A 27,358-nucleotide genomic window follows, 5' to 3' on the forward strand; every position below is an offset into this window, starting at 1 on the left:
GGTTATTAATTTTTTCCCCGAACATTGACAGTCTTAAAAACATTTTTCTACTTGACTAACTAAACTAAAATACACTCTGATCAATAGTACGAAATTAAACTAATAATTCACGCCTCAACTATTGACACTCATAAAAACACTTTTCTACTTGACTAACTAAACTTAAATATATCATGATCAATAATTTATGATTAAACTGATAATTCAGGCCCATTATAAAACTTTCAAAAAAGGACAAAAGATGACACCACCTAAAATTATGGTGACGTGAGATCACCCAAAATGAATGGTCTAGATCTTGTGTACACTCATTCAAGCTAATTGGTTTGCTTACCATTCTATCCAAAGCTAAGGCAGCCACCCAACATCATCAAAGACATAAAGCAAATACCAAAAAGATATCAAACTCTCTTTCTTTTTCTCTCTAAAATAGTCTTCTAAGTGGGACCCCTTTTACTACACCCCCAGATATTTCACCCACCCACCCATAGTAACCTATCCCACCATCAGCAGCACCTCAAAAGAGGCAAAAAAACAAACTGTCAAACAAATAAATACAGTGTTCAGTTCTTGAGAGAGAGAGAGAAATCTCAGAGGTTCAACTAAAGTTTCAAGAATTACCAATCAGGTGACTTTTACTGAAAACCCCACTTGTAAAGTTGTGATCTTTATGGATATATGTGGATATTTTTGTGTAAATAAATTAGGGTTTTGATGTGGGGATCTTGAATTTTGTGTATTTGGGTGTTGTGGGAGATTTTCTTGAATGAACTTAAAGATCTGTTGTGGATTGTTTTGTTGATTGTTGTTTGTTTTGTTATTTGTGGTGAATTTGGGGGAAAAAAAGGTATTTGTCTAAATGCAGACTAGGTATATGGAGAGGACAAAATCTATGAAGAGGAGCTTGGAGGATGATGATGACCAGCCGCCTGAGCGTAAAAGACCTGCTTTAGCTAGGTAAAGCTTTGTAATTTTTTGTTTGTTAATTTTGGTACATGAAGTTGGTCACTTGTGGGATTTCACTGGGTATGTTGTTGTTGGTACATGAAGGGTGAGTTTTGGGTCTGTGCTAAGTTTATCACTTTGTATTTTTTATGCAGAAAATGAAATTTATCATTGTAATTGCTGAAAGGTTAATCCTGTTGAAGTAAAAGTTAGAATGTTTGATATTTGTGTCAGTTTTGAGTCATGTAATGTAATAAGTTTGTTAACAGTTTGCTCAATGTGTATCAGTTAGTATCTAGGAAACAATATACTAACAATCAACGTGTATTTTAACAATTGTCTTTCTGCTGTGTTTTCTTGTTATTTTGGGTTTCTTCTTCTTTTATTGGGGAAGGCTTTTTATGGGAGATGATCTCTTAGTTGGAGCAATGGGCTCTGTAAATAAGTACATACTTTGGTGGCGTTACTTACTTGTGGTGTACCTTCATATTGCTAAAATTGTCATTTACAGAAGTTTACCTGTATGCTTTTTCTCTTCCTAAAAAAATCCGAGATTATCAATGATATATTTTATGCAGTGTTATTGTGGAAGCTCTCAAGGTGGATAGTCTTCAAAAGCTCTGCTCGTCGTTGGAACCGATTCTTCGGAGAGTTGTAAGATATATAACATTATGATTTATTTTTTCCTGGCATTCCTCTCTCTCTTCTGAAATATGTTTAATGTTGGAGTAGTAATTCCTTTCGTAATCTTCAATTGGTTGATCCTGCTAGGAAAGATGTCTTCACATTAAGTTTATCATCTATGTGAAAGCAAGTCTGTTTTGGAGGTCAGGTCTCTATGCTTTTTTTGTTTTTATGTGGAATTTGAACTTGGGAATTTATCTTGACCAGTTGTAGATATTTTCTCTGATAAGAGTTATCTTTCTTCAACTGGGAAATCTAACTTTGTTCTTTCCTTTAGATTTGATATTGTACTTGTTGTATTATTTTGTTATATGTTATATTACACTTTCCCTATTATTTGCTGTGACTTGGTTGCTATGTCTTATTTAATGTTGTATTCTCCTTTTCAAATTGCTTTGTTATGCGTTACTTGAGCTGAGGGTCTTTCAAAAACGACCTCTCTATTTTCATGAGATAGAGGTAAGGTCTGTGTACACTCTACCCTCCTAGACCCCACTTGTGGTAATACACCGGATATGTTGTTGTTGTTGTATAGTTGATCATGCTAGTAGAGTGAGAAGATGAATGACCCTTCACATTTAACTACATATAGACATGTACATCTATTTGTACAAAATTCAATATTCTAACATGCGAGAATTATCTTTTGTGATTTCAGTTACTTGATGTTTAGGCTTCTTATTGGATTTTCACCATTTGAACTGAACAGGTTAGTGAAGAGGTGGAACGAGCATTGGCTAAATTAGGCCCTGCCAGAATTGCTGGAAGGTTAGGCTATGAACTATGCTGTTTTGTATCTAAGTCTTGTTTTTCTTATGGACACTATTTGGAAAAGTTTTTGCATTTTTATGCTTCTAGGTGGAGAGAATTCTACCTTTTTTTTATTTTAAAGAGACAGAATAGCCAAATAGACACCCTCTAGTTGCACTAGATTGTGTTCCCGGCTCCCAGCTTCACGGGGTTTCATATATAGGCTAATATGTGTTCAAAATTAGTGTTTTTAACCCTTTTGACCATCCTGTGTGGTCCTTGATCACTATCCACATGAGATAATATGCCAGACCATCATTTATATTTACAAAAGCTATTCTCCATAAAAAATTCAAATCCATCCCCATTCTCATTCCTCATCTTCCCCCTCTCTCTATAAGCTATTCCCATTTCTCTCTCCCATCCACCATTACCTCTTGCAACTTCTTGAAATTAAAATATTTTTAGGTCCTTGAATCTGATTCACTGTTGATTCCAATGCATTGTGGGTCATAAAAAAGATAAGTTGATGGATAACCAGTTTCAAAAAAAAAGAAAAAGATAAGTTGATGGATAAGAAATCAACAAGGAATGAGGAAATTTTGGCTTAAAATCCTTCTCTAGGTGAGAGAGATGAAGTCATGTAGATCATTTGGACCTTGTGGTTATATTGTACAGTATCTGTGGATTCATGTAGTTATTGATTCATCAAAAAGTTTAAAGACAGAAATAAAGAAGTATGCTTGTAGAATTTTTAAGGATCCTAAATAAGTTAGTTCAATCTTTGGCCATAGCTTAGTACCTTTTTTCTTAAAATACGTAGTTCAGCTGCAGTGTGCATTATGTTGTGGTTCTTTTTCTGAACATGGACTGATGCTTATTATCTAATTTAAAGAAGAGTATTCCAACTACGTGCTACAATAATCTATACAAAGTTGTGTGTTCTTTCCTAGTTGTGCATGTTGAAAGGATTTTGGAGGATATTAAACATCTAATTTCATTGTAAAAAAGATTTTGGAGGACATGTGCTCCTTTCGTGCTTTTTTTTTTCTTTTTAAATTACGGGGTGTACAAAACTTATGCCTACCTTGACTATTCCACTTGGTACTTGTATCCTCTTGGCAGCTCCGTCCAATGTGTTTAAGCCAATTGGAAGAAATTACGTATTTATGCCTCTGCTGGTATACAGAGACATTGCAGTTCCAGTTTCATTGACCACCTGGCCATAAGTCATATGCTTGGTGCTTACATGTGTTGAAATACCTTATTCTGATACCATACCACCATAATGGGTAGATGTGACTCAACCATGTCGCAAGAGTTGGACCTGTTTGTAAACACCGACTAAAGAAAATGTTAAAACTTGTATTTGGTTCTTTAGTATCTCATACCCTTTTTTAGTTTTACCCAGAGTAATGTTTATTTTGAGTACTTTTCTGATGTTGGGTAAGGAACTGTTGGAGCCCCCCAAGGCAAAAAGAGGACACAAATCCCTACTTTCAAGCATGAACGCATCTACAAAGGGAAAAGGAAATGGAAAATAAAACATAGTCTGTAATTAGTTGTTTTATGTAATCTCTTTGAAGGTCTATTAAACCTTGATTAAGTTATATCTGTAAACATTTTATAAGTAAATGGATTCCACTCTAGTTGAAATATAAGTTGGTAGGGGTGTTCAAAACATAAAGCTGAAAAATAAACAATATTGGACAAGATGTATGCACTATGGGATTACACTGGGTGTGTTGTTGGACAATAAATATACAGAATTTTCTACATTATTTGATTATTGCATATCAGCTAGTTGAGGAGATCAGGGTTCAAGTCCTAACTGAGACTGAAAATATCTGGTGATTTCTTTCATCTACCTAAGCATTGGACAGAGTTACTTGGTACTTATGCTGGTGGAAGGTAGTGGGTACCTGGTGGAATAGTTGAGGTGGATGCAAGCTGGTTTGTACACTATGTTATATAAAAAGAGCATGTCTAATGAAATAATTTCAAATATGTGATTTCTGCATACACTTAAGTTTGCAGTGCATTGTCTTGTTTTTGTTCATTCTTCTTTTATGCGTACAAAAAAACAGATGAGGGAGTATGCTGAACTTCTTTCTCTGTGTGCATATTCGCTTTCCAAGCATTTCCATGATATCAGAAACAAAATTAGTTTATGAGCCTCTGGGCTCTGGACATATTTTTGTGCTACTACTATTCGAACCTATTCCTGAACCCCTATGTACTATGTGTGAATTGTGATTAAGGTTTCTTGGTAAATCTTAAGCATATCAAGGTTGGTTTAAGAAATTGTAAGCATTTCTGGCCGTATACAATCAAAATAGGATGTATAGTATGATAACTTTAACCTTGTCAAAAAAGTACGTATACAACTAAATTTTATCTGTGTTTCACTGAATATGCAATGTAGTTTTTAGAAGATGCCATCCTAAAGTCTTCAGGTTTCAGGTCATCTCCTAAGAGAATTGAAGGGCCCGATGGAAGTAACTTGCAGCTTCAGTTTAGGTCTAGGCTATCGTTGCCTCTGTTCACTGGAGGCAAAGTAGAAGGAGAGCATGGTGCTGCTATCCATGTTGTCTTAATTGACACAAATACTGGCCATCTTGTGACTGCTGGTCCTGAATCATGTATAAAACTGGACGTTGTTGTGCTAGAAGGTGATTTCAACAATGAAGATGATGAAGGATGGACACAAGAAGAATTTGACAGCCATGTTGTTAAAGAGCGTGAAGGAAAGAGACCTCTTTTAACTGGTGACTTGCAAATTACACTCAAGGAAGGCGTTGGAACTTTGGGGGATCTCACATTTACAGATAATTCAAGTTGGATAAGGAGCAGGAAGTTCAGACTTGGCATGAAAGTTGCTTCTGGATATTGTGAAGGAGTACGCATACGAGAAGCAAAGACTGAGGCTTTCACTGTTAAAGATCACCGTGGAGAATGTAGGCTGCTAGTCTAAACTTTTTGTTGTTACTTTTCTCTATTCTAACAATTAATGACTTTGTCTGAATTTCTTACTCCCTGCAGTGTACAAGAAACATTATCCACCAGCTCTAAATGATGATGTCTGGAGATTGGAGAAGATTGGCAAGGATGGTTCTTTCCACAAGAGGCTTAATAAGTCTGGGATATTTACTGTTGAAGACTTCCTTAGGCTTGTGGTTAGAGACCCACAGAAACTAAGAAGTGTGAGTGTATAGTGAGATATAAAAAGGAAAATGAAAATTTTAACTTAACATTTCATTGCACTTTGTCTTCAATCTGACTTGTATTTCGGCAGATCCTTGGAAGCGGTATGTCAAATAAGATGTGGGAGGCGCTAATAGAACATGCAAAGACCTGTGTCTTGAGTGGGAAGCTTTATGTCTATTATTCTGATGATTCGAGAAATGTTGGTGTTGTTTTCAACAATATTTATGAGCTGAATGGCCTTATAGCTGGTGAACAATACTATTCGGCAGATTCACTTTCAGACAGCCAGAAGGTGGTTTATTTTCTTTTATATATATGAGAATGTTTCTTTGATTTTTGAGTTTTCTTTGGGGTTGATATTATTGAATTCCTAACATACTGTGTTAACTCTCTAAGCTATATCAGCCTGATCATTCAACTGACTTTTTCAAAATCTAAAATTGCAGTCGAATTTGAAGTTTTATTTTTTTAAAATTGTGGTGCTTACCTTTTGATAAAGAATGTGCCAGCTCTAATGAACTTCAAATGTTCTTGTAGGTATACGTAGATTCTTTGGTCAAGAAGGCGTACGATAATTGGAATCAAGTCGTTGAATATGATGGCAAGTCATTTCTGAGCATCAAGCAAAATCAAAATCCAAGCTCTTCTAGGAACGAGCTTCCTGTTGGGCCAATGGATTACCCCAACACCTTGGTTAATCAGCTTCCGCAGTCACGCCATCCTGTTCCAGTTCAATCTGAGCAATCTTCTATGGATCCCAACTTGCTAGTTGGAGGTAAACTGTTAATTTCAGAATTTTATTCGTCTGTTGGTTGTACTCAGGGAGTGGTTATCTTTTTTCTTTTGAATAGTTCTGTTTGTTTAATTGATTTGGCTGGTCTATGAGTCATTGATGGTATGCTTAGCTGTACTTTGGCTGCTACGCATACCATCAATGACTCTTGTACTTTTACCACTCCCCTCATTTTCATTTGTTTTTACTTGAAAAGCTACATTTGCCTATAGCATTTGAGGAAATGATTTTTTCTTCATCGAAAATGTGCAGTGATTTTGAAGGTTGCAGAGTTGTGATAATGGATTGTTAACATGTAATGAGGAAATATTGTTGTGAGGTCTCATCATAGATTAGACATTTATTTTTGAAAACTACATAGATGTATGCAGACCTTACCCATACCTTTGTGAGGTAGAGATGATTCTCAATAGACCCTCGGCTCAAAAGGAAAGTATGCGACACAAGACTAAAAGACAGCAAAGTAGCAAGATGCAGACAAATTCAACAACCGATAGTAATAGGCATCAAAGAATTTGGAACTATGCAATATCTCAATGAATAATACTACTAAGAGGACAAGGGAGACTAGCACATTCCCTCTTCCACATAGAAAACGACAACACTCAGCTACTTAATAACCTTCTACCTAATCCTTGACCTTCATACTTTCCTATCTAAGGTCATGTCCTGTGTCAAATGAAGTTGTGTCATGTCTTGTCTAATCACCTCTCCCCAATTCTTCTTCAGCCTCTACAATGAAGTTGTGTCATGCCCTGTCTAATCACCTCTCCCCAATTCTTCTTCAGCCTCTACATTTCCTACCTCCTGATACAGCCTACAACCAACCTCTTGCACCTCCATACTGGTGCATCCTCACAACTCTTCTTCACATGCCTGAACCATCTTAACCTAGTGGAATGCCACTCCTACCTTGCCTATGTAACTTCGTTCGTAATCATATCTTTCCGAGTATACCTACATATTCATTTGGTCATCCTCATCTCCGCTACCTTAATTTTCTGAACGTTGACTGGCCAATCCTCTACCCCATATAGTAGTGTTGGTCTAATCACCATTTTGTAAAACTTACCTTTAAGCTTTGACGACACATTCTTATAACACGGTACACTGATTGTGAGCCTCCAGTTCACTAACCTTGCTCCAATATGATGTGCGAAATCATCGTCAATCTGTCTCCTTGGATTATGGACCCAAGATACTTGAAGCTTCCTCGAGCTTCACTTCCCCTCCACCTTAGGCATTATATTAATGAACTTGTGAACTTGCGTTTCAGGTACTTTGTTTTAGTGCTTAACTTGAAACCTTTAGACTATGGTTTCTCTCCACCCTTCCATCATATCATTGACTCCAACACCTGTCTTGTCAATCAGTGTTATGTTATCTGTGAATAATATTACACTGCAACACCTACTAAAAAAATGGCGCTTCCCTGAACCTCATGCATAGCGGGAGCTTAGTGCACCAAGCTGTCCTTTTTTTTTAATCCCCCAAAAAAGGAGGAAGTTATATTATTGCTTACTTCCTTTTGGCATATGTAGGGTTGTCAATAGAGTTAAGAAAAAATGTACAGAAGTAAAAAATGGCGTTCCGTATGTTGTAATACCAGTGTAATGAGAAGACTGTTAAAAAATGAACTGAAAGATAAGGCAATATTTTGGAGGACAAAATGGATAGGAGAGGGGTGGGGGAGATATGATTTGTGGATTGTGGTCCTATCTAATCATGTCTGTAGTTTGGTTTCTTTGACTCTTGGAGATCTTTTGTGGTTAAGCTCTCTCTTTCTTTCTTCCCAAACTTATCCTCTGTAGTACAAATTTCATAATACCATCATCTTTTAATTTGGTGTAACAGGTTCAGGTTATAATGACAACATGAGGATGCCTACCCAAAGTCCTATGATGAATTCTAATTCCCGCTCACAGTTTGAGAGCACTCCATATGCGCCTCAGCACCAAATAACCAGCAGTCATCAGCTCCAGAGTACGAGATATGACAACAATGTTGGCCTGGCTCTTGGTCCTCCACAATCATCTTCATTCCAGACAATTACCTCATCTCTCCCACAAACCAATCTTAATCCTTTTGATGATTGGTCACACAACAGGGACAAGGGAGTTGACGAATTCTTGTCTGAGGAGGAAATTCGAATGAGAAGCAATGAAATTCTTGAGAATGATGATATGCAACAATTGCTGAGACTTTTCAGCATGGGAGGCCATGGTTCTGTAAATGTGCCTGAAGATGGATATGGTTTCCCATCTTTCATGCCTTCACCATCTCCTAGTTTCAGTTATGATGAGGACCGCACACGCCCTGGAAAAGCTGTTGTAGGTTGGCTGAAAATTAAGGCTGCAATGAGGTGGGGGTTCTTTGTGCGGAAGAAGGCAGCTGAGAGGCGTGCACAGCTCGTGGAACTGGATGATGAATGAAATCTGGTTTGGAAACATTAGGGCATTTAGACTTGACCATCGACCATTTGAATAACTATTCACAAGGCCGTGGTCATGCAGGCCCGAGTAATTAGCTTTCGACTCTAGACAGTATATTTTCCGAGGGATTAGTCAATTTGATTGTTTTTTTTTCATGTACAGAAGCCTGTACAGTACATTCTCTTTCAACGCTCTCATCGTTAACTCCATCATGCTCACTCTATCTGTTTCAAGATGTAATGTAATGTATTAGTTTGCAGACCCAAGGGAAATATGCTTTCAAGAACACCTGTGTGTTGAATTCTATATGAATTTTATGATAAAAAAAGATGCTGATTGGCTTTGCATTTGAGTGTTTAGTTAACTTATATTATGGTTTTAATTTGCTCTCTCCATTGCAATATTAGTGCCAAAAATGATTGTAATTTGTAGGTAACAAGAACATGATTTTTGGCTCAAAAGCCTCTTTGTTGACCATGCATAACAGGATAGTAATGGAGATAAATCCTCTCTAGACTGCATCACTCCACTAACATTATGCATAACTCCCATCCTTTAGAATGTTCGGTGTGTGTTAGTCCATTGATTCTTTGACCGACTTCTTTCTGATTCAACCTGGATAGGTCCATTCGAAATGACTTGAAGACCAATATTTATAGTTTTGCTATGGTTAGTGTTGCTTTTTGGCGCTATACACTCAAATAAAAAACGATGTTTGCCCTTGGGTAACAAAGAGCATCATTTATTAGGTCGTTATTGATGGATTCATAAAATTTGAGCTTAAATAGCTGTTTAAAACATTTTGTAAAATTCATGGACTAATATAAACATAAAATTGAGAGAATCTTGAATTCCTTTTTCTTGACATATTAACTCTAAGAAAGCGATGTACACATTTCGAAAATAATAAGTATCATTTAATAGGTTGTCACCATTGGACTCACAAAATTTGAGTTCAAATTGAGTTTTTCACGCATATTTGGAAAAATCAATGGACTAATCCTGAAATCATCTTTCCAAAGATTATTACGAATAGTCCATGAACTTTTGAAAATATTACTGACCGGTTCCTTTTGATCCACAAATTTTTAGAACTATCACTAATAATCTAGTGAACCATACCCACAATCTCTAGATAATCCACACCTCTCTTCTTCTTTTTAACATTTCGCGATCACGATAGAGAAATTTAATATTTTCTCAATTTTTCGTATATATTAAGTTCAAGAATTTTTAAACATATTATTTGTTGATTTTGTTTTGCCCAAATATTTTTTGAATCAACCGTAATGACTTAGTGAATCATACTTATAGCATCTACATGATCTATACCACTTTTTATAACATTTAGGGATCACAAAACAAAAATTTAAAATTTTCTCAGTTTTTCCGGTTTGTGTTAGTCCATAAACTTTTGAAATACTGTCGACCGACTTTTTTGGTTCAAAATTTTGTAGAACCCTGAGTAACGACCTAATGAACCATACTCATATTGAAAGGTTTGTTCCCTTGATCATATGATTTAATGCAGCACTTTAAGTTTCGAATACATTTAAATAAATAAAATAAATAAAATAAAAATATAAAAGACATCTCCAAAATATTGTGTTAGGAAAACATATATAGAAAAATAAGGCAAAGACATAGCACCTGTCAATTTTTTTAGTCATATTACTAACTATTAAGTAGATTATAATCAATATATTTTTGTGTAATAAAAAAAAATTAAATTATATATATATTACGTCAATTTGATTTGAACTCGGCTTGACTGTTCTTCTTATTAATGTCAAACTATAGAAATAAAAAATGATCGAGTTTTTTTTCAACGTCAAAATCAAACCAAGCCACAAATTGCGTTTTTTTAGTTTAACTTGCATGATACATCATATACTAGATAACAATGTTTTTTCCCCAAATTTTATTTTTGGTAAAGTCTCCAATCATTAAGTTAGAAATATATATCTTAAAAATTATACACAATATTTATCCGTAGAGTTAATTTTGTAATATTAGATTAGTTGCTTTATTTGAGTAGAATGTGCATAATATAACGAGTTTTATTTAAATTATTAATCCCCAAATATATGGTTTTTAAAATTTTCAATTAAAAAAATATTTTGGATTAATTTTCAAATTATATTTCATCCAATCAAAGTAGTTAAAAATATCTTAGTAGGATTAATACTTATCTAAACTTAATACAACTCATATTAGTCAAATCCTTTTCCCATAGTAATTCGTAAACAACATTTTGATAATATAAAAACTCTTCTTCCTGTTAATTAGATTTGTAATTACTATTAACATCTTCCATCTAATTAGCCAATTAGGGTTTTAAGTTACAGAGTCCATGGAAAACCATAACACATCTCCTACAAACAATGTGTCCAAAGATAATTTAATTAGTGCTAATCATATAAATGAGCTCCCAATTAGTGCTGTGTTTAGTAATAAGAACAGTAATGGTGATCAAATTATGTCTACTGAAGATGTTGAAGCTTTGATGAAAAAATTTCCTCCAGGTTTTCGATTTTATCCTACGGATTATGAGCTAATTAAGTATTATTTGGAGAGGAAGCTTGCTAATTTGCCTTTGCAACCTAACAAGATTTATGAGATGAATATTTATAAGTATGATCCTGACACGATTGCTGGTACGTATAAATTTTGAATCCGCCTCTTCATTATATTTATGATTTTTGTTTAATAAGATAACTAGGGTTTATGTGTTTTGCTTCTTTTTTTTCCTTGTTTAGGGTTTGTGTTAGGGTTTTCAAGTGATGTAGTTTATTTATTCAAAATATTTCAGGTTAATTTAATCATGTTTTTAGACCAACATTTGTTTTCCTTTAATAAGTCAATAAATACTAGATGTCTTCGTGTTTTTTCGTGAATATGTTCAATTTTTTGGATGATCTGATAGTATAAGGTATATTTACATTAAAGTTTATATCAATGATGTCATTGAGCTAGGTCTACCGTTTATAATGATATAACATGTTAAAATACATTGATAGTTATTGCAATTTTTATTTTTTCGCAGCATATATTTAACCTAAGTCGACAACGACGGTACGTATAATGCTGCATCGGCCTCTTGCTTATTCATGATTTTTGTTGAAGATAACTAACTAGGATTTATGTGTTTTATTTTTATTTTTTTCTTCATGTAATTTTTCGACTCAATCTTGTTTAGGGTTTGTGTTAGCGTTTCCAATTTTATTATCTAATCATGTTTTTAAGATAATAATTTAAACCAACATTTATTTTCCTTTAATAAGTCTGTTTCAACAAATTACTATATGTCCTTCATGCGTGTAACGTTTATAATACTATAACATGTTAAAATATATCGATATTTTTTATTTTTTTTCGCAGCATATCTTAAGCCAACGACAGCAGAGAACGTATGGTATGTATTTACTCCAAGAGATCGGAAGTATCCAAATGGTGAAAGACCAGATAGATGTACTGGGAATGGGTATTGGAAAGCTACTGGAGCAGATATAAGTATAAATGATAAAAATAGTAAAATTGGATCGAGAAGAGCTTTAGTTTACCACATTGGAAAGCCTCCAAAAGGAAAAAAAACTGATTGGATTATGCATGAATATATGATTCCTAAAATTCCAATTCCAAATAGTTCTACACCCAGAAATCCCAAGGTACGTTCGATATATTTAATCACTTAAATATCGTATTACACTGTTTAAACTATCTCACTTTATAGTTTACTATTAGTTCTTGAATGTATATGTGGTTTTCTTATTTACTTTATTCCTATATTTAATTGTTCTTTTTTTTTTCTTGCAGTTGGATGAATGGGTTTTGTGTAGGTTCTACAATAAAAATGATGTAATTACCACTAGGTCCACCAGAAGAAAGAGAAAGAGGGGAGATGATGATCCATTTATTGATGAAGTTCATGAGGACTCTACTGGAAACGACCTCACCACAAACTTCAATAACAACGACAATCATGCAATTATGTTTCCCGAGGGTACATATTAAGACCCTATTAGAAACGATCCCACAAACTACTTCATTAACAACAACAATCAAGCAAGAATGTTTTTCCAGGGTACAGATCAGGACTCTATGAGAAACGATCTCACAAACTTTAATAACAACTACAATCATGCAATGTCATTGCACCCTCAAGTTCACACGGGGCTTTCTACCTTACCTCAATACTCTTACATGCCAATCATGTCTAACTATCAAAATTATGTATCTGATCACTACAACAATTATACGGATGGCGCCCCTTTACCTTTGATGATCAAACCTACAGCTACCAACAACTCAATCGAACATGATTACACCATGAACAACGAAGGTTTTGGAGGCGATTATGGTGAGTATCTTGAACATGACCAACATTATGCATTTGATCAATACATTGTGGATAATTACGAGTCACAATATAACACGAACAACTTTGTCAATGGTGAGACTACTACCTCGAACAACTTTGTCAATTGTGAAACAACTAACTCGAACAACTTCATCAATGGTGAGACTACTACCTCGAACAACTTTGTCAATTGTGAAACAACTAACTCGAACAACTTCATCAATGGTGAGACTACTACCTCGAACAACTTTGTCAATTGTGAAACAACTAACTCGAACAACTTCATCAATGGTGAGACTACTACCTCGAACAACTTTGTCAATTGTGAAACAACTAACTCGAACAACTTCATCAATGGTGAGACTACTACCTCGAACAACTTTGTCAATGGTGAGACTAGTACATCAAAGAAAGATTGCTAACATATGTGGTATTTTTACCACACTTGATTAGCTTTAAAATATTAGTTAGATCTAAGTTTTCGCAATTCTGGTTTGATATTTTGATGTAGTGTGAACTGGTGATTTGCCTGAGGTAGCAAATAGTCTACCTCAGGAAAATCTATCCTATTTAGAATTAGTGATACATTTGTTATCTATGTAACATATATTGGGATAATGTGTTACATTATTGATACATTTATGTTTATATGATGTTTTTATATTCATAATTAGTGATTCATTTGTTATATATATATATATATTTGATAACGTTTATATTATGTTTTTATATTCAGAATTAGTGATGCATTTATTATCGATATAACATATATTATTAAATATGAGTGCATATCAAACATTTTGCGCTAACAAAGAGTAGAATGATAAATTAATTATTATTTTCAAGTTGTAATCTAACGAGTTATAGTTTTATTTAATTTAAATTGACTTTTGATGACTGAAATAAAGCAATAGCTTTGTCAATTAACATGTATATTAGGTAGAAATATAACCTTTTGTTCCTTTCACCAATATAAAATAATTAAAAAAAACATTTGACATTTTTGGAATTATTCTTTTTTCACGTGGGAACTAATATGTATCAAAGTCAAACACGATTAAAAAAATATTATTTATCTTATTAAAAAGTAAGAGGATGAGTCCCCACTAACCTACAACAACAAAATATAAATAAATAAAAATCAAGGGAGAGTAATACTTTTGAATTTTGATATCTCAATAATTGATAATTTTCGTTTTGTTCATTGTGATATATGACTCAAAATATTTAATTTTAGTTAATCAAAATAGTGCATTAGGTCTCGTTATGTAAGAAATAATTAGTCATATTTGGATCAATTTTACAATTATATTATCCTAAAATATGAATTGACACATGGCATTAATTAAACGATAAAATGATTAAGAATTTTGAAAACATGAGATGGACATTCGCAGTACTCCTTCATGTCTTGTCTATTCTATTTTTCCGAAAACATGTAGATTATTACTAATTCTGAATAGAATTTTTCATGTGGTGGCAAGTACTACACACATAAATAATTGATGATTAAATAAGCTTAGTCATATACTATAAAAGAGTAGAAACTAAAATTTATCAATAACTGAAAAGCAAAATTTGTTAGTAACTCAATAATCAAAGAAAAATAAATCGAAGTCCTCCTCCATGTCTTTTCTATTTTTTCGAAAGCACGTAAGGTTTTCACTAATTCTGAATAGAATTTTTCATGAGATAACAAGTACTACACATACAGAAATAATTAATGATTAAATAAGCTTAGTCAGAACTCAGATAGTACAAAGACGAAAATTAAAATTTATCAATAATGAAAAAAGGAAAATTTGTTATTATTAACTCAATAAATACATAAAAAAATAAATTCTTCTCATGATGTGGAAGAGATGCGGTGCAATATTAAATATCACAAATAGCATATTCCATGTTGTAAAGAAAAGATTATTAAAACAATATGATATTAATTAATTATTAAAAGTACAAAAAAGATACTTATAATATTATATTTAAATATGAACATTTGACCACAAAAAAATTAGGTGATGATGATTGAAGCCAGCAAGAAAGAAGGAATGGACATAGTTGTTTACCAATATGTTCCCACTACCAAAGATGAAAAAAATAAATTAGTAATTAATCAATGAACAAAAAAAATCCAATATTTTTATAGATTATATTATGAGTAATAGAAAAACAAGAATGCAAGAGTTTTCAAAGATCAAATTAGTAAAATGGCATTATTTTCATCAAGAAATTCATCAAGGTCAAGATCCTCTCTTCCATATTTGGTGTTCCTCTTAATTGCTGCTTTTTTTGTCTTCAAGGTACTCTTCTATTTCTTTAATTAATTAATTATCATCTCAAACATTGAATCTTGTTGATTAATGTTCAATATTGAAAAAAACATCAAGTTCTAATGAATAACTTTTGATAGTAACAATTGAAAATTGACTTGTCGGAAATGTGTTTGCTAGCTATATTTGATGGTATTTGGATAAGAACTTTTGGAATACCCCTTAAATAGTGGTGAAACATGCATTGGCATAAATTTGAATCTTGTTGTTCAATGTTTAATATTGAAAAAACATCAAGTTCCAATGAATAACTTTCGATAGAACAAATTGAAAATTTAACTTGTCGGAAGTGTTTTTGCTAGCTATTTGACGGCATTTCGATCGATAGGAACCTTTAGACCCCTTATAAATAGTAGTTAAATATGCATTGACATGAATTTGAATATTGTTGTTCAATGTTGAGTATTGAAAAACATCAAGTTCCAATGAATAAATTTTGATAGAACCAATTGAAATTGACTTGTCGAAAATATTTCTGTTAGCTATATTTAATGGTATTTCGATAGGAACCTTTGGACCCCTTATAAATAGTGGTTAAACATGCATTAACATAAATTTGAATCTTCTTGTTCAATGTTCATTATTGAAAAATCATCAAGTTCTCAATGAATAACTTCCGATAGAACTAATTGAAAATTGACTTGTCGGAAATGTTTCTGCTAACTATATTTAATGGTATACTATTTCGATACGAACCTTAATTTGAACCCCTTAAATAGTGGTTTCCTTAAATAAACTTGCAATACCATAATTTTGTTTTTATGGAATTCATAGAAATTGACTTGTCAGAAATATTTTCAATGATTTTTTTCGTTCAAAATTCTTGGTTTTTTAATAGTGATTTTAACATCCATTAACATGAAATTATTTAATTACATGAGCAGGTAGATATACTCATATCTCAGTCTTTTAGTTCAGCCCGTCGCAACCTGGAAAAAACTCCTAATCGTATTGTAGTGAACCCCAAAAAATCATCAGAAGAACGTGTTGTTGACAGGTACACGAATCTTTTTTCGCTATTCTTATAAAATGAGTTAGTAATATTTATATGATTATAAATTATCTTATTCAGAGTAACATAAGAAATTTCAAATTAGATTATTTCTACGTATAGAAATAATGTCATTTTTTCAAGACATATTAATAATAGTGATTAACAAATATAACATGTGAGAACTACCCACTTATGTGGCATATATAATGAGCTTTAAAAGAGGGAAGTGTTTACATATAAATTCGGCGTGAATTATGAATATCATTCTTGAACTAATGATAGCTTTAAAAATACCTCTTTACTTGATTAACTGAACTTAAATATACCTCTAAATTCTAATCTTGCAACAATATGAGTGGAATACACCCCTAAATTCTCGTCAAGTTTAGGGTTGCTTTCAATACTTCTCTCGGCTTTTCATTAAGAGTTTCATGCCCCTACAAGAGTTTGAGATTACTTGATATGTCATGTTGCATATCGGGAGTATATCTAAGTTTAATTTGTCAAGTAAAAGGATATTTTTAAGACTATCAATAGTTCGGAACGAAACTAATAATTTACACCAAATTCAGAGGTGTTATCAATACTTCTCTCGCTTTAAAATAAAATAAATAAGAGAATTTAATTAATATACACTGATAAGGTAAAAAAAAAGTATTTTCTTGGTTTTTTAGTATGGCAATCAACTAATTTTTTCTCTTCTTCTTTTTTTGTGAAAATTTGCTGCAGCCTCCCTGTAGTTTTAGTTAATGGTACATTTGACCAGCATATTATGATATCATGGGGAGAAGACAGGGGAAAAATACTTGAAAATGGAGAGTTTTTAACACTCTCCTTAGACAAGTTGTCTGGATCAGGCTTTCAGTCTAAAAAAGAGTACCTCTTTGCTAAAGTTGATATGCAAATTAAGCTCGTCCCCGGAAACTCTGCTGGCACTGTTACTACATTTTACGTAAGCCTTATCTGTTACCTTTGCCTGAAAAAACTTGATTTTTCTTATGTTACACTTCTGGTCCTTCAATTATTGATATATTATGATTTTGGTCCCTGTATTATCTGATTAAGCATATTTGACCTTTGATCAACGAAAATGTGTCTTATCGGTCCATCTATGTGAAAAGCATGACATATTTTGAAAAGAATTCAATTATAGAGTATCATTACAAACTTAACATAACATATCCTTAATTACATAGTGGAGCAATTAACAATTATGTTATACTTTTGATCCTTCAATTATTGGTATATTATGATTTTAGTTCTTCCGTAATTTGACTAAGCATATTTGACTTTCAATTAATAGTGTCTTATCGGTCAATTTATGTGAGAAGTATGACGTATTTAGAGAAATTTTTCGAATTATGTCATCGTCAACTCTGGAATAACAGTACAAACTTAACATGTTTTTTTTCGTCTTTGTTGCAGCTATCATCACAAGGGAACAAGCATGATGAAATAGATTTTGAATTCTTGGGAAATTCAACAGGGAACCCTTATACTCTTCATACTAATGTTTTTAGTCTAGGCCAAGGCAATAGGGAACAACAATTCTTCTTGTGGTTTGATCCAACTGCAGATTATCACACATATTCAATCCTATGGAATTCTAAATGTATTATGTAAGTACTTTTATTATGCTTCGTTCGTTTATTTTTACTTATCCACTATACTAACTTACTTTCTTTCTTTACATTTCTCTTAGTATATACTCCCTCCGTCCATCTCTACTTGTCCATTATACTAAAAATAGTTGTCCAACAATACTTGTTCAGTTTGGAAAATCAAGAGATAATGTATCCTTTTGTGTCTATTTTACCCTTGTTGTTAAATGCTAATCAATATCTAATACATTTCTCAAAGTATTAAATTTAATATATTTACCTCTGTTACTTATTGTTTCTTGAAGTGTGTCAAGTCAATAGTGAACAATATTGTTGGACAGAAGAGTATGTTTACTTTGCTTTAGAAAATTCCACTTCAAGCCATTTTTTTCCTTAAAGTTTACCTAAGCTAGTTAATTACATGATCCATTTTCATATTGATGGATGGGATGACAATTTATCTCTTTATCAATACTTACCTCGTGAACTAGTTTTGGGATTGAGTTATGCTTAATATCCATTATTTTTCATGATTTCATAATCAGACCAACTCAATTCTTGTTTCACCTGATGTTGGACCTTCATATTCTCTTGTCCACATTTTAGTTGTCAGACCTCGGCGTTCTAAGAGAGGGGAAGGGTGTAAGTAGTCCTACCTTGGTAGCTGGGATGCTAATTCATCTCCTTTCATAGTCTTGAATCCTTACCACTTGAGCTAGCTATCAGAATATATATTCTATATTTATTGCAATTTCCAAAATATTATACATTTTCTTATGAGATATTTCCTCTTTTTTTGAATGTAGATTCTACGTTGATGGTATACCAATTAGAGAGTACAAGAATCTAGAGAGACTTGGTGTGTCATATTTAAAATTCCAACCAATGAGACTATACTCAAGTCTATGGAACGCAGATGATTGGGCTACACAAGGTGGCCGTGTCAAAACCAATTGGAAATTAGCACCTTTTGTAGCGTCCTACAAAAATTTCACATATGAAGCTTGTATTTATTCAAGATTAACTAGCTCGTCTTCATGTGATATAGACTCTCCTCCTTCTACCAACAACGCTTGGTTAACATATGAGTTAGATCGAAGAAGTCGTGTTAGAATGAAAGCATTGCAGAAAAAACATATGATTTATGATTATTGCAACGATAAATGGAGATTTCCTAAAGGTCCTGCTCCTGAATGCAAGCTTCTTCAATAACATTATAATTTTTTGTTTATTATGTATAAGGTTTTTACATATTTTGAATTTTTGAATTTTAGGTTTAAATTTCCTATTAGAAAAGAAAAAAAAGGAACATTTTGGTTCCCTTTTTAGAAATTAAAAGTTACTAAGTATTAGTTTGGGCCATTGGGCCTAGCTAGAACTTCGCGTTGTATTTGTGAAATATGATTTATTATAAGTTGTATTCATTAATATGCGCGATTTTAAAAATGCGCTAACGCAATTTATATGTCGCATATGAAAGTTATATCATTTATTTTGAGAAACAATTTGTTGTTTTCATTGACCATTAATATTTTGTAACATGAACATTGCATAAATATTTAAATACCGATTTATTAGTTATTGATTTTCTAGCTGTCTGCATTGACCCATTAAAAGATCTTTCTAGTTAAAATATAAAATATATAATATATGGTTTTTCAACTAGAAAGTAACATGTGAAAAGAAAATAGGGAATGTACTAGAAAATAAGGAAATATAATTCATTGGTTCTTAGAATTTTCTACATGAGCCAATAGAATATCCTAGAGTTTTCCCCTTCTCTCTTGCCTATGTATTCCCCATCGATTATTTTTTCCAGTCTTCTATATCTGTATTGAAGCTCGACTATTTCGAATTTCAAATTTTTCATAGACATGTTCCTTGTAAAAAATTATATCGGCATTATGAATTTCTTTTTTGTTTCTTAGATGATCTGATTATGTAAATATTTGTCTATATTATTGGTGCATAGAATTATTATTTTTATCTCGATATGGCTCCTATATAGAAAAATGAAAGATATAGAATGTTCTGCTTGGAGTAGATTCAAGTTCAAAGCATTTCGTAGATGTTTATATAATAACAAAATGTAATTAAAGTCAAAATATAATATTTAAAAATTAAAGTTATGTCTGAATATAAATTTTACTCCAATTATAATATTTAAAAATTAAAGTTATATCTGAATATAAATATAAAGTTATATATATATAGTGTATAATATTAAAATTTTGCCACATCGAAAAGAAAAGTAGGTGAAGAGTTGTATTTGCCATTAGATTAAGTCCTTTTATCTTGTTAGATAAGTACTTAATTAGTTTTGCCAACCTATCTATTGACAGCCTCAAAAGTTAATGTTTTTACAACTTGTAAATCTTGACTATACATTAATTAAAGGAGAAAGAGTCCCTACTATTTTATTCTTACGATTTAAATTCAAGATTTAGAATTAAAAATGAATTATACTAATTTCATAACGATTTTCGTGAAAGTGTTATAAAGGCTTACAATAATAATAGTATATCCAATGAAATCCTGAAATCTGAAGAGGATAAAATAATGTTATCAACTCATTTTCAAAATTTATGAACTACCTCAAGACAATATAAAAATGGTAAAGTGTTTATCTTCTCCAAGAAAACTAAAAAGTCCAAAAACCATGTCAACTTTATGAATAAGAATTTGTAGCTTGTTTACATGATGATGTGTAATGATGACTAAACTATTTTATGAACTTTGCTAAACCATCAAATTAAGCCACATCAGATACATGGGGCCCACCCACTATTATAGTGGATGCCACCTGTCCTACTCCATTACCAAAATGGCCCCTCCAATTTCTAAGAACTTTCTTTAGGTTCTAACAATTTTCATCCCTATATATAGTGTATGGATACAAATTTACATGTATACAAACTTTGACTTGTGAAAAACAAATCAAGAAAGATCACTAAAATTGAACCAAATATTTAATGGCTTCCTTAGTTCTTTGTTTGGTCAGTTTTGCATTTTGCTTTTTGCATTATAGTTTGGCTTCTAATAATTTCAATCAAGATTTTGATGTTACATGGGGAGATGGTAGGGCAAAAGTTTTAAACAATGGCAAACTTCTTACTCTTTCCCTTGACAAAGTTTCTGGCTCTGGTGTTAAATCCAAGAAAGAGTATTTGTTTGGAAGGATTGATATGCAACTTAAGCTCGTGCGTGGAAATTCAGCTGGTACAGTTACTACATATTATGTAAGTATTACATACGTTTAAAGCTAACGTGACTTATGTTATTAGTGATACATCATTTAAACTACACCAAGAATTAAAGTCATATGACAATTTATTATTTTGAATATCATATGAATTACTAAGAATTTGTTTTATATCAAATTTATATGTAGTTATCATCACAAGGGTCAACACATGATGAGATAGATTTTGAATTCTTGGGAAACCTTAGTGGAGATCCTTATATTGTTCATACAAATGTGTATACTCAAGGCAAAGGTGACAAGGAACAACAATTCTACTTATGGTTTGATCCCACTGCTGATTTTCATACATACTCCATTCTATGGAATCCACAAACAATTATGTAAGTACATAAAAGATCTCTGTATACTTTTACTTATCCACTTTGAATTTTACATGTCTCTTAAAAAAATATAATATAAATATTTTATTATAATACTCATATTTATAGTCTTAGATCTTGAGAAGTGATCTCTCCCCCAGAGTTCTCATATTTGCTCCCTTGATAACTCGAACTTATAACCTTTCCCAGAGCTCTCATCTTTTCTCCCTTGGTGGCTCAGACTTATAACCTTCCCCAGAGCTCTCATCTTTGCTCCCTTGATGACTCAAACTTACAACCTTAAGGTTGGAAGTGATCAGGATGCTTACCATCTGATCAACTCTCTTTTGTCAGTAATTAATTAATAGTGTTAAGGGTAAAACATGAAAAATAATTATATTTTCTTGATATGTTAAAAGTGACTAGTAAAATTAAAAATTCTATTATTAAAATCGGGAACAAGTAAAAATAAACAGGAAAAATGGGTATCTCCTTAGTACTTAATAGAATCAAAAGTTCAAAATATACAAAGTCAATATGAAGATCTCTCTTGTTTTTTCCACCCTAAAGTTCTACAAATTTAAACTTTATCTTAATATTGGCTTATTTATTTATTTATTTTTGTAGATTTTATGTGGATAGCACACCAATAAGAGTGTTCAAAAACATGAAGTCAAGTGGAGTACCTTACCCAAATAACCAACCTATGAGAGTCTATGCAAGTCTATGGAATGCAGATGATTGGGCCACCAGAGGTGGCCTTATTAAAACAAATTGGTCCAATGCTCCATTCATTGCTTCTTTTAGAAATTTCAAAGACAATAATGCTTGTATTTGGGAATTTAGAAAATCCTCATGCACAAATTCAACAAAGTCATGGTTCTCTCAAGAACTTGATTCTACAAGCCAAGCTAGGTTACAATGGGTGCAAAAGAACTATATGGTTTACAATTATTGTAATGATATCAATAGGTTCCCTCAGGGGATTCCTCTAGAGTGCACTTTCAACTCTACGACTAGTTAAATCTAATTTTTCAGACTCTTTTAAAATGTTATCATATGCGTGTCAGATTTGACACGCATATGCAATCGGCATTTTTTAAGAGTATGAGTAATATCGATTCTATTGGTGTTGGTAATTAATTATTATATTCCACTTGTAATTTACTAAATTCATTTCCACATATATCTAATAATTTTGAAATAGGATTATGTAATAAAATGTAATGTTACAAGAATATGACAATTGCAAGGCATATAGAAATTCTTTTGTCTTTTTTTTTTTTTAATTATCTTTGAGTTTTGTAATAAATGAAGTTTGATTCAGAATTTGTTAAAGCTTCTTTGACATGTGTTTGTTTTAATAGGTAAATTATAATTTGAGTATATTTTTCTATTTTGCATTGACGGCTAGAAATCCAAATAATTACCAAAAAACACTTCGCGTTTAATTACTATTTTATCCATCTAAATTGTTGTCAAACTTTAGCCATGTATTGTCAGTTTAAATATTAGTGTATTGTATCATTTAAATTCATCATTATGTAATGATAAAAAGATTCATTTTAACGATTGATTTTGTGTGATCGCGTGATTACCTTAATATATATTTTCTTCTTATTGCTGATCCCTCGGACCGCCCGAATCCCACAAGTGAATCGAAAGTTGGATCTACATTAGATCTCACCCAAATGGTCCCATCTATCCTCTTGAGGAGGAGTTTGGTTTCAAACCCCGATTCGAACAGGAGGAGTACGCCATGCTAATGTGTCTTGGATGATCCACGTCTCAGGGTCAAGTTCCGATGAGCACATTGAACTATTCATGTGGCTGAGAGCCCTCACAGTGCAGGCACAACGACGCAATTATCAGGGCCTTTTTATCTTTATATATTATTTAATAATTATATTTTATTGGGAAAAATGATAAATATACATCTAAACTATTATAAATGGTATGTTAATATCCTTTGCTATACTTTAGGGCTATTCATATCCTTACCGTTAATATTTTAGGCATCATTATCCATTAAAACCAAGTTAAGAATCATGTTTATATATTATGTCTGACCACATGAATTTCCATTAAATGTAAGGTCCAATCAAGAAAATCTTGAGACTAAATATTAAAAAATCTATTAAAAGTTAGGTCCAATGAAATAGGCAAACAAAAAGATGTTTGTCATCATTTTTTAAATTTTATATAATTCATTCACATGATAATCTAGAGAAGCAAGAAGGTCACAAGAGGATGACACGTAGCTAAATGTTGTTGATGAGTCATATATTGCTGAAATATAAGTCAGAGTAATCAAGTGATCCCTCGGCACTAGGCACCAAACCTATCATTTCTTCCCAATTTCCACTACTATATATATATATATATATATATATATATATTACTTCTTCCGTTTTATTTTGTGTGAGATAGTTTAACTCTATCAATATTCAGTTTCAAATGGAATTAAAAATCGAGGAAGTTCTTTATTCGGACAGAATGTAAGACACGTCTTTTTTTAAGAAAAGACGCCTGATTCGGGGGAGTTTAAGAAAGAAAAGAAGATTTTTAAAATTTGTAATATAAAATGAATGATAAAAATTTGTGTGGCTATAAATCGTTTCATTAAAGGATAAAATGGATATTTTAAAATTAATATGTATCATTCTTTTTGGGACTAATAAATTATATAAACTAAGATCGGGGGAGCATTGTATTCTTCCTTCTTACTTTATCAACCAGGCCAATATTAGCGTGTATACATATTTTATTTTTATTTTATTTATAAAAATAAAAGAAAATATTTCTGAAAATATAGAAATGACAATAACAATGACAACGAAAATAAAGTGAGCTAGATAGAGAGCAATGTATATGGAAGAAAACAAATAGTATAATGGTAATGAAATCATACAATATCCAAACACAAATAATATAAGTGATCATTAATTAAAATTAAAAAAATAAGAAATTACTAAAAAAATATTAATACTATTGATAAAAAAAAAATATAGTACACATTGGAGTAATCTTGAACAAACCATTATATATATATTTAAAAAATTTAAACCATTTTTTATTTCACAAACTTACCTTATCTCCTCAGCTACATTATATATAATAAAAAATACTAAATAGCAAGCTGTTGCCAACTCTTTATTTTTCAGATGGCATTCATTGAACCACCCTTTCTGGACACAATTTTGTCTCTTTTCATCTAAAATTCACTATAAAAAGGCAAATTATATTCATTCTACTTTTAATATATTCTCAAATTAAAAAAAAATCCACTTAAAATAACAATGCCTTCTCTATTTTCCTTTAATATTAGACTTATTTTGATACCAGTATTTATAAGTTGTATGGTTGTTGAATATTGTGCTAGTAATGATCTTAATCAAGATTTTGATATTACATGGGGAAATGAAAGGGGGGAAATATTAAATAATGGTGAAATACTTACTCTTACACTTGATAATATTTCAGGTTCTGGATTTGAATCAAAGAAGGAATATTTATTTGGAAAAATTGATATGCAAATCAAATTAGTTCAAGGAAATTCTGCTGGCACTGTCACTGCTTACTATGTAATATTTTATTTTATTTTTACAAAAAAAAAATCAAGAAAATTGATTATTTGTGTTAATTGTTATGTTTTGTGATGTTGATTTTTTGTTTTTTTGTTTTGATTTAGTTGTCATCAAAAGGATCAAATCATGATGAGATAGATTTTGAGTTTCTTGGTAATGTGAGTGGAGAGCCATATACACTTCATACAAATGTGTATACACAAGGCAAAGGTGAAAGAGAGCAACAATTTCACTTGTGGTTTGATCCTACTAATGATTTTCATATTTATTCCATCCTTTGGAATCCACAAACTATTGTGTAAGTACTCTAAAACAATATTTTATTTTATAACAAAGTTATATTACTCTGTTTATCTTTACTTGTCCACTATATTAAAAACAGTTGTCCACTATATTAAAAACAGTTGCCTAACAATACTTGTCTAATTTGAAAAATTTGAAAAATCAAAAGATAATTTATCCTTTTGTGTCTGTTTTATCACTATTATTGAATATTATGTATTCAATATATTCTTTAAAACATTAAATTTAATATATTTAAAAAAGGATAATATAATAATATTATCTAATTATTTTTTAAGGTATGTATCAAAGATCAATAGTGCATAAATATGGTTGGACAGAGGAAGTATCATTTTTTTTCTTCTTGAAATGTGTTTTGCTTACTATGAAAATATTTACTAGGCGCTACGTGTATTTCACTCTTAACGAGAGATCTCAAGTTTGTAATTATGTCTCTTTGAATCTTGAGTCAAAGACATTATATATAGGAAACTATTGGACACTTTGAAATGAAAAAGTATATTTAAAAATTAAAGTTATATTTTAATATGTTATAGCAATAATATATAGTATAAATAACTCTAATTATCTTTTAGATGATCTGACGGTGAAAAATTATTGCAATTTTTTTCAGATTCTCAGTGGACAATGTACCAATAAGGGAGTTCAAAAATATGGAAAACATAGGAGTTGCATTTCCAAAATCTCAATCAATGAAACTTTATTCAAGTTTATGGAATGCTGATGAATGGGCCACAATGGGAGGGCTTATCAAGACTGATTGGGCCCAAGCCCCATTTACAGCCTCTTATAGAAATTTCAATGCCAATATTTGCAATAATAATAATAATTCTTGCAAATTTTTGGTAGAAAATTTGGATCCTGTGAATGAAGAAAAATTGAGAAGGGTGCAACAAAAATACATGATATATAATTATTGTACTGATAATAAGAGATTTCCTCAAGGTTTTCCTCCAGAGTGTAGTGCCACTTAAATTAATTAATTAATGTAGGTAGAAAAGTTGGTATAATAATTTTAATAGCCTCCTCTAGTTTTGTCTCTTTTAAGTTTATATATTGTGGCCTAAGTGGTAAGGGAGGAGTGTTGTAATATTTCTATGTTAGGTTTTTAATATTGAAAGTTGAAAGTATTATGTACTTATAATTATTGTCATGTGTTTGGTAGCCATCGAATTTATACTGAATATGTTGTTGTTTTGTTAATAATAGCTAGCGTAAATTGAAGTGTTCGCTTTGTGTAGATGTTTTTTATGTTGTTTCTGTCTTTGATATTTTTTTTTATACAACTAGATACAGTGTCTAAGTGGTTTACTTAAAAAAATTTAACAAGAATAAGTAGGGAGGTCAAATCTTATCTTATTGATTCTAATGAGGTAACAAAGTAATATATTAAATCTGTTAGTAAATTTTGTTTAGGCATTTTAACTATGACATGTTTACTTTTAATTTAAATTTTGAAAATTTGAATTGAAAATGTCTAATAAGAACATTTTATCTTGTGTTGAGATGTTTGATTGATATTGTCATTACTTCGACTGTCTAAATGAAATTTAATGATGGTCATAATGAAATTAATGTACCACTGATAAATTTTAATGTTTGTTGACATATTGAGCCTTGGCTTATATACTTTTGTAAAAGAGCAAAATCAATTCTTCAAGTACACATTACTTTTAGGGGAAATTATCAAATCAATAAGAAATTATTATCTTATCTCTTCTCTTATCCTTTCAATACCTCATGTTGTTATAGCTAGGCAACTTGTTATATATATATATATATATATATATATATATATATATATTTAG

General features: G+C 31.5%; 5 protein-coding genes across 5 annotated transcripts; all 5 read left to right on the forward strand.

Moving 5' to 3' along the window:
- The first annotated feature begins 424 nt into the window (after positions 1–424).
- On the forward strand, positions 425–9,163 carry LOC102581064 (calmodulin-binding protein 60 B-like). The gene is made up of 9 exons (XM_015304777.1): positions 425–628; positions 848–957; positions 1,524–1,599; positions 2,339–2,397; positions 4,843–5,336; positions 5,422–5,582; positions 5,675–5,878; positions 6,124–6,361; positions 8,234–9,163. Exons 2-9 carry the CDS (start codon positions 860–862, stop codon positions 8,809–8,811), a joined length of 1,908 nt encoding a protein of 635 aa, XP_015160263.1. The 5' UTR covers positions 425–628; positions 848–859; the 3' UTR covers positions 8,812–9,163.
- A 2,001-nt stretch (positions 9,164–11,164) lies between these two features.
- Positions 11,165–12,825, forward strand: LOC107058725 (NAC transcription factor 25-like). The gene is made up of 3 exons (XM_015304769.1): positions 11,165–11,468; positions 12,193–12,479; positions 12,628–12,825. The coding sequence occupies exons 1-3, from the start codon at positions 11,165–11,167 to the stop codon at positions 12,823–12,825; spliced, it is 789 nt and encodes a 262-aa protein (XP_015160255.1).
- A 2,474-nt stretch (positions 12,826–15,299) lies between these two features.
- Positions 15,300–19,601, forward strand: LOC102581401 (probable xyloglucan endotransglucosylase/hydrolase protein 25). The gene is made up of 5 exons (XM_006366128.2): positions 15,300–15,471; positions 16,386–16,498; positions 17,225–17,447; positions 17,921–18,114; positions 18,903–19,601. Exons 1-5 carry the CDS (start codon positions 15,379–15,381, stop codon positions 19,306–19,308), a joined length of 1,029 nt encoding a protein of 342 aa, XP_006366190.1. The 5' UTR covers positions 15,300–15,378; the 3' UTR covers positions 19,309–19,601.
- Positions 19,602–21,013: 1,412 nt separating this feature from the next.
- LOC102581731 (xyloglucan endotransglucosylase/hydrolase protein 24-like) lies at positions 21,014–22,882 on the forward strand. The gene is made up of 3 exons (XM_006366129.2): positions 21,014–21,335; positions 21,488–21,681; positions 22,288–22,882. Exons 1-3 carry the CDS (start codon positions 21,069–21,071, stop codon positions 22,682–22,684), a joined length of 858 nt encoding a protein of 285 aa, XP_006366191.1. The 5' UTR covers positions 21,014–21,068; the 3' UTR covers positions 22,685–22,882.
- A 2,077-nt stretch (positions 22,883–24,959) lies between these two features.
- LOC102582057 (probable xyloglucan endotransglucosylase/hydrolase protein 25) lies at positions 24,960–26,623 on the forward strand. Its single transcript, XM_006366130.2, has 3 exons — positions 24,960–25,244; positions 25,352–25,545; positions 26,164–26,623. The coding sequence occupies exons 1-3, from the start codon at positions 24,960–24,962 to the stop codon at positions 26,522–26,524; spliced, it is 840 nt and encodes a 279-aa protein (XP_006366192.1). The 3' UTR covers positions 26,525–26,623.
- The last annotated feature ends 735 nt before the right edge of the window (positions 26,624–27,358 follow it).

This window comes from Solanum tuberosum, unplaced genomic scaffold (assembly GCF_000226075.1).
Source record: "Solanum tuberosum cultivar DM 1-3 516 R44 unplaced genomic scaffold, SolTub_3.0 scf00613, whole genome shotgun sequence".
In the NCBI taxonomy this organism is placed as follows: Eukaryota; Viridiplantae; Streptophyta; class Magnoliopsida; order Solanales; family Solanaceae; genus Solanum; species Solanum tuberosum.